The 12,416-nt window shown below is 43.8% G+C and overlaps 1 protein-coding gene across 1 annotated transcript; it reads right to left on the reverse strand.

Moving 5' to 3' along the window:
• Window positions 1-1,523: 1,523 nt before the first annotated feature.
• On the reverse strand, window positions 1,524-11,785 carry LOC8032525 (slit homolog 3 protein). Its single transcript, XM_002410182.5, has 3 exons — window positions 11,031-11,785; window positions 3,272-3,426; window positions 1,524-1,841 (listed from the first exon to the last, which is right to left on the reverse strand). Exons 1-3 carry the CDS (start codon window positions 11,648-11,650, stop codon window positions 1,687-1,689), a joined length of 930 nt encoding a protein of 309 aa, XP_002410226.4. The 5' UTR covers window positions 11,651-11,785; the 3' UTR covers window positions 1,524-1,686.
• Window positions 11,786-12,416: the final 631 nt, after the last annotated feature.

Genomic DNA, 12,416 nt, shown 5'->3' on the forward strand with positions numbered 1-12,416 from the left:
ATCACCGGCTAAACCAATCACGGACAGTGAAGATCCTGCGGTTTTGCTTCGCACTTTTTCAACTTGACTGATTAGCATATGAAAAAAAGAATCTCAAGTTCACAGGCATACTCGAGGATTGATCGGACATGACTGCCGTAAAGCGTGTTCCTAGCATTAGAAAAGCAGCGGCTCAAAAACAAGTATATGAAAAAACACTTTCGGGTGTAAGGTTGTTAAATTATCTTTCATTCTTTATACACTATGTATAACATAATTAGGAACAAATATGATCGACAAATTTTTCAAATGCTCATTGGAATAACTTCTGGCAGCCCAGGAACTCATATCTTCGAGCCCTTTTCGTGTGCGTGCTTCTTCAAATGTGACGTCGCCCGCCATCCTGTTTCTGTTGAGAAGTAGAGCTAGTCGTCTTCTCTGCTCCGTAGTCTTGTGTAGCTTCAATTTCTTGGGAAAACTATTGGCAGAAATTATTTTTCCCCTGCGACAGTGTTTCTCAACAACTATGGTAATATTCGAACACATTTTTCTCTTTGTGTAATTTTGGGGCATCTTCAAACTTTGTGCACAATCATTCCTGTTCTTAACGTTGTGCTATTTCAAACAAACTTGGAATACATATTGTCGCGTGCATGACCGAGAAGAAACTCTTCTTTGTACTTCTAGAAGCTTCGAGTTTACTCTTACCCGGAGTGTAAATTATATAAAGAGGCCAACGTGATTTTGCCCAGTCAATCTCGCCCTATGTCACTCCCAAACATTCTAGGTCGAATATTCCAGATACCGAGTGTAAACAAAGAGCCGATCGTGGACTTGCCGACCCACCCTTTCTTGCAGTCTCGCTCCAGCCAACTCTCACGCCGACGCCGCGACGTTCGCTGTTGCTGTTTTGAAGCTGCATTCCTTCTCTTGTTTTGTGGCAAAAGTGCGCCAATTAGTCCCAATTTTTTCCGTTTTAAGCTGGTCGACCCGTTTGCATCAGCGACAATATGCTTTAGGTTACGTATAACTCAACTATCAAAGTTTTGTTGGAATATATATATATTTTTTATATATTTATAAAAAATATAAGTAACTCTTCTTAGCCCTTTGAAAATGCCGGGTTCGCGATTCAAAGTTATTTTTAAATAAGAATGCTTCCACACACAATATTTTTGTTGTTCATTGCACTCAGAGGTGTGAAAAGAGCGAATTAGCTTATGCTACCAGGCTCTTTTAAATGTACAGCCATACCCCACGTGTTCACAAGAAGGTGTTTTTCTTCTGCTTGTGCCTTACATCAAGAACGAAACACGCAATGAAGTGTTTTTGATCTCCAGATTTAGAAGATCAGAAACTATAAACTGTGATAATTGCATTCAGTTATACTAAATAACAATAAAAGAAAATTCCTTTCGTGCGAGTCCCCTTAAAGATTATTTTTAAAAATCGTAATGTTTGGTTACGTCTCAATAATATATGGTCACATTGTGCCTTTTAGAAAAGGTTTTCAGTTAAAAATATACCAACATACCGCAACTGGGTTTGTGTCATCTATAGTTTTATTGTTCTGAAGGTGTGTTTTTCACTGTCCTTCAGGGCCCTTTAGGCCACAGGTTTTGTACTTCAATATATTTACCAAGCGGTGAAAGTATGCCCAGGTGCCTGTTGCGACCCTCCATCTACGCCATCATCGATCAGGGACAGCTAAGGTTCCTGGTCACAAGGAGCCAGGTCCGCTTCTGCCAGCGTGCTCAGGGCCCTGCGGTTAAGCCTCCGCGGCGTCTTGCACGACGCCCTAAGCCATTCCCGTGGATACGAGAGCAGGAAACGCAGCCGGCAGTCGCAGTGTAGAGGGTTGCCTGCACGCAAGAACTCTCGTCCGTTAATGCGGTTGCCCCTCTCTGGTGCGCTGTTGCGCATTCTGTTTGCAGTAACAAACCATTCAAAGCCACAATTGAGCGTAATGCACGAGTTCAAACATATATTACTATGAAATATCTAATGGAAGGTTCGCGCAATAAATATTAGCTGAGTCATTACACACCCTCCGTGAGAGTTCCTCCGAATGTGTTAGCAAAAATGTTTTACGGAAGTTGACGGGTCGTGACGGTTTGCGATTTTTGACGAAAGCGTTGCTGCGGGTAAATAATATTATATATGTATGATAATAGCGATTTTTGAGCATCTTGGATCGGTAAACAAACACTGACGTTGATAATGCTTGCACCAGTAAAATTGCTTTTCTAGCATGCTTATTTGTACCTTTCATGTTCGTCTGTGGAGAAATTGGTGCCACAAAATGAAATCATTCGAATGGTGTAAAAACGGGGAGCTTCACAGGGAAATGTGAAAGTCAGAAATTGTAAAAAAGAGGAGCAAAATACACTTTTCCTTTTGTTTAGAGAGTAGGGAGCTACGTTGGGTTAGGAGCTTGTACCAGACTTGTGCACATTGCTTGAACATCGTAATGGATTACAATTACAAATTACAGAGCCACAAATGCAATAGATTACCGTTACAAATTACTTTAGTTGAAATTTAGCACATTACTTTACTGGTTACGCTACAAATTACTTTTACGTTGCCTTTCCCGTACACTTATAAACAAGCAATAAAAACAATTTTAATGTTTTCAAAAATGTTCTGCCAGACCACTTTCAATTTCTCATACTGCCGCAATACGGCCCTTGTAAAAAGGAATGTTTAGGAGAAAGAATGTAGGTGCACTCCGTTCGCCTGTCAGATGACAAGGCAGCGAAGCTGCAATTCCACCCCTAGCTTGCTTACGGTGACCGCTAGCTTACGGCGACCGGAAATAGCCTCCGGAATCCTGCAAACAAAGCTAGCGGTGCGCGTACTCACTTGCAGCGTCTATTTCCGCTAGGGCATCAAGAAGACAACGCCTACTCGGCGTTGTCTCCTTGATATTTTTCGGATATTTGTATACGCCTTGCACGTTTTTTAGTTGTTCTCGTGACCGGTCATACACAAATCGCGTCTTCTTTTCGGTTATTCTCCTTTCACGAGGTTTTCTATGTTATTGAACTTGCTATATTTATGCTTCTGAATTGTATTCTCATATTGCTCTAGTTTTTGTATTAGCTTTACACATGCAAAAAGTCACAAATGATTACAGTAATCCGTCACCAATAACTTGTAACGAAATTGCATTGAAGATCACTGCCGAAAAAGGGTAATGTGAAAATAATACAGTTACTTAAAAAAGTAACGGATTACAGGTAATCCGTTACTTGTAACGAACTACTTCCCAAGTCTGGTTGGAACCTACCGATAAAGCGAACCCGTCTGTGGCTCGCGCTCTGCAGCAGCGGAGCCAGTGTTGCTTCCTCGAAGGTTGTGATCTTGTTGTTGTCGAGTGTGAGGTACTTCAGGACAGGATAGCCGTCGCTGAAGTTCTTCTCCAGGGATGCTATGCTGTTGTTGCTAAAGGAAGAAAGTAAATCAAGATGTTAAGCATACACATTGTTTTCTGCATTGTATAGGGCAGCTAGGTGTTGTACACAACTGGAAACACTTTAGCCGTGGAGGAGGGTTATTACATTCAGTGATGTTTAAGACAGTTATTTAAATATGAATTGAAGCCTTATTTAATCCACAATTTCATCTCTATCCCATTATACCTACATTTCTTTCGCTTTCTCAATACAAATGACTGTTAACAAATTCAATTTATGGAGGATAAAAAAACACTAATAACAGTGCCCTTGCTCAAAAATAAAAAGCAGTCAAAATGTCGGGTTTTTCAGTATTTTCTTTTTCAGGATATTTCCAGACGATCGGTGACAATCTGCAAATGGACAAGAAGAGTAGACCAAACAACTATGCATGAACTCTTACACACAATATAAAGGCTGCAAATCGACCTCTTCTTCCTAAGACCATCTTCGTGGGAGGAACTTCGTAACTACACGACCACCGCCCAGGCAGTACACTATGGAATGCGCTATAGAGTCAAAAATGGTGGGGTGTCGATTCTTCCCTCCTGTCTTTGATCTCTTCAAAGACACATCTTGGCATTGATTGATAACGGATGTAATAGCCTTTACTTCCAAACTTGGTTTTCGTTAAAAAATCGAACCCTTCAACGTCGGCGGGAAGCGACAACCTGCGTTCTTTCAACAACGACACCACACGTCTAATGCCGGAGTCTTACTAGACAGACAAACTGAAAAAACCGACACCGACAGGCCTCCAAGACGTGCAGTTTGCACGCGATGGTACCTTTGGTACCATCTGAGAATCGATGCGACATGTATGCGTTGGACGTAGGGCCTCGAGGTATTTGTTTTAGCCCGAGGTAACTGCATAATCACAGCAACTTCTAGCGAGGAAGCTCCTGCGATCTTTACGTTTTGTATTAATGAACTATTTGCGATATATTTTCTAGCATAAAAAATTCGCATTTTTCTAGCATCGTTTGAACGTTGGAATGTCTGAGATTCGAAGCGAAAAGTGCACGTCGCGTTAGGGCTTATGGGAAGTTGTTTCAGTCATGCGTCAACGAATAACCATAGCAACTTCAAGCGACGAAGCTCCTGCGATCTTTAATCTTTTGTGCTAATCGACGATTCGACATTCGATCGCAATACGTTTTTGAAGTGAAAAGCTGGCGTATGCTCAATTGACGTGCACACGAACTCTTACAAAGCATTCGAACCAAACATTCGGAAAAGAGGTTAATTACCAATGTTCATAAAACAGTTTATTCGTCCTCTTGGAACTGTCCACCCACTGTGGCGGGCGACACAGTCATATTGTTCATTCCAGCCCTCGACGCCTTCATACACCTTGCCTGAAAGGGCGTCGGAGTGTGAGGTGCGATGGGCGTGCAAACAATGGTGGGAGCGGACACGGTTTGCTGCTATGGGTTTGTCATCGTTGGCTTAGTCATTTTCGGTTTTTCTGGCAAATGACCGAATTCCGGTGGTTCTTGCTGAAAGCAGCAACTGGCTCGGATTTCAGCTTCTTAGTGGCGTATTCTGAGGGTCCTCCTTGTGGTACTCACTCGTCGCGTTTTTTTCTGCCGGGCTCGGGTTTGGGCTTGGTTCACGGCTCGCCGGGGGTTTAAAACGCGGGATAGTCCGCCACCCGTGCCCCGTTATCAGGCAGCTCGCCTGAGGAGCCGCCAGGGTGCACACCGAGTGAAGGGCTATGGGTAAAGTACACAGCATCTCCACCAGAACATACGATGACAGCTGAGCATGGCCTCGAACTTTCTAGAATAGTAAATATTGATACAAGATAGGACTGGAGCAAGCATCCGTCACAATATAACAAAACTGACAAAAGAGAGTCTATCCTGACCACTAAAGAAGCTGCATTGCTTTAGTGGAATTCTGTCCAAATAAATTCTCTCCTTCGGGGTTTGTCGACTGCCGTGGACGAACTCAGCTCAAATAGATGTAGAACCACTTCTCTGGTGCTGAGCCGCTGCAGACTGTCGTCGCCAAGCGGCGTGAACGGGTGGACTGGGTAGGTAACACGCGCGATGAAATGTCCCTACAGCTGGCACTTCGCGTAACGAGTGTTGATGAAACTTGTGTCGACGAAACGTGCGGAAGACAAGCTAAATCGATATTAACTGCAACACCTGTGCTCCAGGAAAGTGCACGTCTACGCCAGAAAAATTTAGGAAGCAGCACAGCATCACCTAAAGCACGGTGCAGGAACTATCGGTTTGAAGGAAGCTCTCCGGTGCGCCACACAACCAAAGGGAGCCTTCGGTCTTTTCAACGAAGCAACACCACTATTGCACACTGCCAAGCACGACTCACGCAATTTCTGCCGCTAAACTGTGTATCCAAATATATTGCACACGCTTCACAGCAGATCTCGAAGATTCCGATGGTCAACGAGAGCACAGAAACGTCGCCTTAAAATTTATCCTAGCGGTATCCGATTCCATCCGAGGTCCCAGCAACGTAGGGCAGACTGCCTCTTCCACGACAATACCCCCGTTGGTCACTAGCGAAATCCACACCGTTCCTCCTCATTTTCACGTTATACCTACGTCAGGCACCACGCTGAACACTAAAGTCGCTCTCGACCGGCCTCATATGACGGCTTCCGCGTCTGAAATAAACTTTCCGACACAAACGACGACGGACAAAGCATCCGAGAAGCTCCGGCCCAGCTGGGGCCAGCCGCTGCCTGAGCGCTCCCATTTTTCCTCTGACGTCACGTATTTCGTTTGGACACGTGACGTGTGATTAAAATTGCGTACAATGGTAGCGGCCTTATGGGGTTCACTTTCGAGTGCAGACCGGAACCTTGGTTTATCGCTCTAAGCAGCTCTACCTCGATGGATGCATGTGACCTCATGACGTCACGTGACGCTACCCTCAGATCATATGACCAGCTCATTCACAGCACATTTTGTGCTCCCCCGTCTTTGTCAGAATGATAAAGCTAGTGTTGTTGTTTCTTTCTCTGGCCTTGCTTTGCCTTAAATTTCATTCGAAGGACTGCAATTGTGAAAGGAAAGCTCGGAACCATAACTACCTCCCTAACGTCCTTCACAACCTGAAACCTGTAATAGTTCCACAATGCTCTATCATCCCTTAAAGCTGCATTTTTGTGGCGCTCTCCAGTCATATACTTTTCTCGTTCACTGAAGAATTCTGTATCGTCATGAATGCATACATTTCGTTTATACTTCGGTGCTCTAAACGATGATATATGTATGTTATGCCCTTGACTCTCGCTGTGACTAAATATAATGTATGTTGATCCCATCACTCTCAAACTCTGTACCTATACTTTTTGGCCTTTTGTACCACAGACGTTAATTTTTTTTTTTTACGAACTCGGGCCATTAAATGGCTACAACAAAAATAGAATCCGCATACATTGGACCTGGTACTGACAGTTAAATCTTTTTGTCTTGCATGGCAAAGATAAAAGCCTAGAGCACTATTTTCCTGCTTTTCCTCCAACTCTTATAAGTACAGCCGTAGCCAAGATAAACGGAAACGTCCGAATCACTACCGAACGATATCGGTGGCTCTGCCTCGATGCAAGATATTCAACTACGCTTCTTTTTACCTTAAGTCCAGGCGTAGCCGACACTACGATCTGATAGCGCACCATCATGGTTTCCTTAATGTTTATGTAGTACGTGTTTGTTTGTTCTTTTTTTACAGGAAAACCTGCATCACCGTCAGCAATTATTGCAGGAATTGGGCGCAAAAAAGAAGAAAAATGACCCTTCATACATATTGAAGAATTCAACAAAAACATCTGTAAACACAACTATAGTACAAAAGAAGGTATTATCTATAACGCTATTATCATGCAGGCCATATTTTATATTCAACAAGACTGTAATATTAAAACAATACTATTCATCACACACATGTTGAAAACAAAAATATATGAAACACAGTTTTAAAAATTTGGGAGAAACACATCCTTTGGCGATCTATTCCGCCACGAGATCTTCATACTGTCACCACGTGCACGGGTGTATCATATTTTCGTCCAGCTCATAGACACGTACATCACATGAAACAGCCGTCTATGCTTGACTTAAATACTTGTTTTTTTAATTGGCAGTAAAACATATTTGCTTAAATAAACCGATTAAACAAAAAATATTTAAGGCTCCGCAAATCACTGGTGCAAGCATATCCGTGGTGAAAACGCCGAAACAAATTTGCAAAAAATCTGTATAACAAGAGGCTCTCTTGTGAAGTTGTTACATCTTCAGCCAGTAATTCAATGCATTTTTTATCGTTACTATTTCAAGGTACGAAGTAGACATCAACTCGTGATACCGACACGGGGGGGGGGGGGGGGGGGGCCGCTACATTAAAATATTGCAGCTGTTGGGCCATTGTGCGGAAACATGTTCCTTTGTTCCATATTGGGCACTGTGAAACACTGGGTCACAAGGTATCTAAAGATGAGTTATGTGCTCACATGGCAAATCTGAAGGCAGATACGCAAAATGTATAACTATTCGAAAGAATCCAATACACGATGTCTTACTGCGGAGTGATTGGTGTCCGAATGGGCTACCGCACACGAGCTCGGAGCACGTAGAGCGAAAGCTCGCGCTGCAGAACCAAGGGATCATGGGTACAATTCCCAGCCCTGCCCGTTTCGATCTGGATGAGCATTGTACCGACGCACGGTCGTGTATTACTACTGCGTGGTGCACGATAAAGAAATAATGAAGCAAACAATTCAGTATTTATTATAAGTGGTGCACGTTCTTTCCACAACTCAGCAGCCGCCAGTGTACGCGAGCGCACGCAACGAAATTGACGTCATAGTCCCTCATTTGCGCTTAAGATGACAATAAAATAAATGGGCTTCGGGTCAAAAAAGAATAAAGACAGGCTTTTCACGTCCACAGGTGAAAGCTATGTGCTTTCACTTGTGGAGATGAATTAGACCAATTAATCGCTTACCTTTTACACCAGACCGCACTGTTGAGATGAAAAGCTTGTCTTTATTCTCCTTTTCCATGGAGCCCACACATTTCACTCTCACCTTAAGAGTGAATAGAGGACTATGAGTTGATTTTGTTGCGTGTGCTCGCGCAAACCGGCGTCCTCTGGCTCGTGAAAGATCGCGTGCCACTTATTATAGACACTGAAATGTATGGTTCACCATCCCTATACAGACCCCAGGCTAGCGTTTGTACTATACTGGCTAAATTTATCATCTTCAACTGGGAGACAAGTCGCCCGTTGAGGCAGACTAATTTCTAGGCTGTATAAACATACACACACCCTATCGACGACACTGTGAGTCTGCACGGGCTTCCTTCCCAATCTTGGGATAAGGAACGGCGGCAGAGGTGGATTGCCGCTGTGAGGCGCGTAAAGCAAGTGCGTTCGTACACTGATTTGTTGCGGAAAGTCTAGAAATAGAACGCGTGATTTTCAAACGTTTAATTTCTACGCTTGAAATTGGTCGCATTAGTTTACTGTTCTGTGGCTGCCTCTTGTTTTGCGAGTTCTTACTCATTTAGAGACGGTTGAAAAGGCTGCCGACAGTTGATCGACTCGGTTAATTAAATAACTAGATTTTTTTTGAAAGCCCATATAGTATGCTTAAATGTATAGCTTTGGCTCCCAAGTAAACCCCTAAAAAATAAAATAAAAAAAACTGCTGCGAACAAAGTCTGGAGTACTTCAGAGTGGAGGAGGGTCTTGTCGCGCGTAAATAACTCGCTCGGTGTTTTTTTTTATTTTCATTTTCTTTATTTGAAAGACGTTTTAGGTATTGTGCCTCTTCGCAACGTCCTGAGTTCACAGCGAATCGTTTCAAAACAATTTAATGCTATTTTGTCGTAAAAGTGTCTTAAGAAATGTAAATTGTGTTACAAGTGATCAGGCCCTTTTCTTACTTGATCACAGAAAAATAAGTTGCAAATAAAGCTCTAAACCTTATCGCAGTCTCTGCTAATGCAGACCTGGAATTTAAAAAATACTGTAAATATTTACTGTTATTAATCTTGCAGCACAGATGGTTCCTATTGGGTGCCCAACAACGGATCAAGGATCTGCTCAGCACGCTTCGTTAAGAACGAAAAAAGCAATATTGCAAGCCATCCAACGTGCTGCCCTACACTTTTTCTGCGAGTGTATAAAAAACCTTCCGTGATTCCACAGAACTAAGCATCAAGGTTTGACAGGTGATGTCTGACAATAGCTTCAGTTTCTTACTTCAGTGGGCGTTGTACTTAACCTTTGTGTTTTTTCGTCATCAGTTCAAGGAGCTTCGTCAGCATTTATCGCTTGGAATGACTTCCCAGAGGTCTAACTATCAGTGCTTTGAGCAATCGTACTCAGTAGCATAATAAATTCATTAGTTTTAATATGTTACTGGGTGGCCGCGTGGTCTAGCGCAGACCAGCTCGGAGCACCTGGAGTGAAAGCTCGCGCTGCAGAACCCAGGCATCCGGGGTTCAATCCCCACCTCTGCCCTTTTCGATCTGGATGAGCATCGTACCGGCGTGCGGTCGTGTATCACTACTAAGTGGTGCACATGAAAGACCTCAGGCTAGCGGTAACACACTGGCTACATTGCTCCTATACAGCTCAGAGAAAAGTCGCCCGTTGAGGCAGACTAAGTTCAGTCTGTATAAACATACACAAGCCATTTTACTTTAGTACATATTCTGCTTAGAATTAATCCTTGAAGTTGATAACTTGCGAAATACGCATATGACTTTTCTTTCTACGAAATAGCTGTCGCCAAAAAGAACTATAAGCAGCGTTACCCTTTAACTCGCAAACAAAACACGCGGTCGTGTGATCTGGCGCTGACTATATACCGCCAATGTTCATCGTGGTTACCCTCTGGGAATGACAAAGCATAGGGCTCGGGCTGACCTTCTGGAATTGTTATTAAAACTCGCCTCTTTCCATCTTTGATCGAACACGACCCACTACTGGAATGTCTACTGATCCTATGATTATCACGAGCCCGAGTCGAGTGCTCGGGCGCGCGACATTCGAGTACGTCATGGTATCTCTTGGTACACGGCGCGAAGTTGTGGTGTCACCTGCCGTTGAAACGGTGTCAACAACGCTATTGGATCTAGTAACGTTGAGTGTAAAGTTATGGTATAATCTGATGTCATGGTGTAAGGCTATGCGAAGATTTGGTGCCGTGTCGTAACGTGACCGCATCACATAATATCACGTGTCATCACATGATTAATCGGAGCGCTCATACAAACCCGTCATGAAATCCCACCATTTCGCATTCAATGTAATTCCGTTTATGAAGAATTTCACAAAGATATAAAAATACCGCTGTCAATATATATGCATGTTTTGTAGTATCAAATATTCCGTTCGTGGAAAAAAAAATAGGCTGAACCTTTTTGAATTAGTGGCCGTTAAGTTTGTTTTTTTTTCTTTTGGTTCAGTTCCAAGATGGCGGTGACGATTTCAATTCGGTCCGGTTCCGATTTACGTAAAAATAACGGTTCATTTCCGGTTTTAGTTTTGGTTCGGTTCCGGTTCGAGACTCTGAGATTAAGTGGATACTCCGCTCGGGGTACTTACAAGAGGTCCAGACGCCTGAGGAACGGCGCCGGTTTCGGCAGCATCGACCTGAGGAAGATGTTCAAGTTGGTGCTTCTGATGGAGACGATCTGGATCCCGATCAGAGCAGACAACCAGTCCTCGTCGACGTTCGAGATCCTTGAGTGAGCGATGCTCACAATCTTGAGGCTTTGCGGCAGTTGGTTGAAGCTGTTGGACAAATTGAGCTGTGCTAGTCCCGACAAGCTGAGCGCTTGTAGCTTGTCCAGCTGACGCAGAAGACTCCACGAGCAGGGCAGGGAGCTCTTCTGGGCGAACGCTATGCTCGTCAGCGACTCTCTGAGAGCAGCGAAGGGCTCCTCGTCACAGAACGAGTCGACAGTGACGTTGCTCAGCTCAAGCACAGAAGGCTGCAGTTGACCCAACGCATAAGGGACAACCCTGTCGAACCAACTATCTTTCAGCACTAACGTGAACTCCTTTCGTGGCGACGACCGTTGGAGCTGGTCCCTCAGCTCGCTGGAATTGCTGAACCCCGAGCAAGTAACAAAACTGTAGTTACCGACCATCGAGTCTCTGCATGACGCTGCTGCCGTTACCCATAGAGTGACACACCAGGCGAGCAGGTTGAAGGAAATCATTTCTGTGCGCAGACTCTAAGGACTCTGAGATGAGGTCTAAGCAATACGCGCCGCGAAGGTGGGTGGCTCCACAAGCTGCTTTATTCCGGCCGCGATTGCCTTCCTCGCACGATTACACGTGTCCAATGTCGCCATAACGCATTTTCTTTTTTTGTGCGTAATATTTCCGCGTGGGCGCTGGTTGACCCAGCAGTAATTTGATCAGTTCCAGTCCAAGGGCAGCGTGTGCGACAGCAGAGAGCGAGTAGAGATTAGAGCTCCAAAATCGCGGACATAATCTTTGTGACAAGTCCCGACGAGTCGCAGAGGCGCCAAGCTCGTGCGTCATTAGGAAATGAAGCAATTGTTGCCAGAAATTAAGCGACCAAATAACTGGAAATTTCAGTTTTTAATATTCTTGAAAATCACGCGCCGAATTCGTGCAAATTGTTCAAAAGAACCTCAGACGTGTTTTCTTTTCTTTTTTTTTATCGATATTCTTTAAAAAAAAATTACTTCAGTGTAACGCGACTTTTTTTTTTTAGAACATTTGTTTAATTTTAATTGATCTTTACGGTATACTTGGGCGGCTACAAAATTAAACTCCTTCCTGCTGCCATTTTGATATAACTGCGACCTTCCGGAATCCCAAATTCCGGCGCGAATTAACGGTCGCGTGGTACCCGTTCAAAAAGAGTACTCTCTATTTTAAAATCAATTTAGGTATTCCATAAGAAACTTAGGTACTAACCTTCACGGCTCTCAGTTTATTCAGCTGCAGAATTGT

This window comes from Ixodes scapularis, unplaced genomic scaffold (genome assembly GCF_016920785.2).
Source record: "Ixodes scapularis isolate PalLabHiFi unplaced genomic scaffold, ASM1692078v2 PGA_scaffold0__279_contigs__length_252992795, whole genome shotgun sequence".
Lineage (NCBI taxonomy): Eukaryota > Metazoa > Arthropoda > Arachnida > Ixodida > Ixodidae > Ixodes > Ixodes scapularis.

Bases quoted from the DNA above. Each gene is read 5' to 3' on its own strand.
- LOC8032525 (XM_002410182.5), bottom strand. From the start codon at position 11,650: ATGATTTCCTTCAACCTGCTCGCCTGGTGTGTCACTCTATGGGTAACG. The intron at 3,427-11,030 runs GTAAGTACCCCG...TTCTTCCTTTAG, and splicing joins CTCAGGCGTCTGGACCTCTT to CAACAACAGCATAGCATCCC. The intron at 1,842-3,271 runs GTAGGTTCCAAC...TCTTGCGTGCAG, and splicing joins CAGACGGGTTCGCTTTATCG to GCAACCCTCTACACTGCGAC.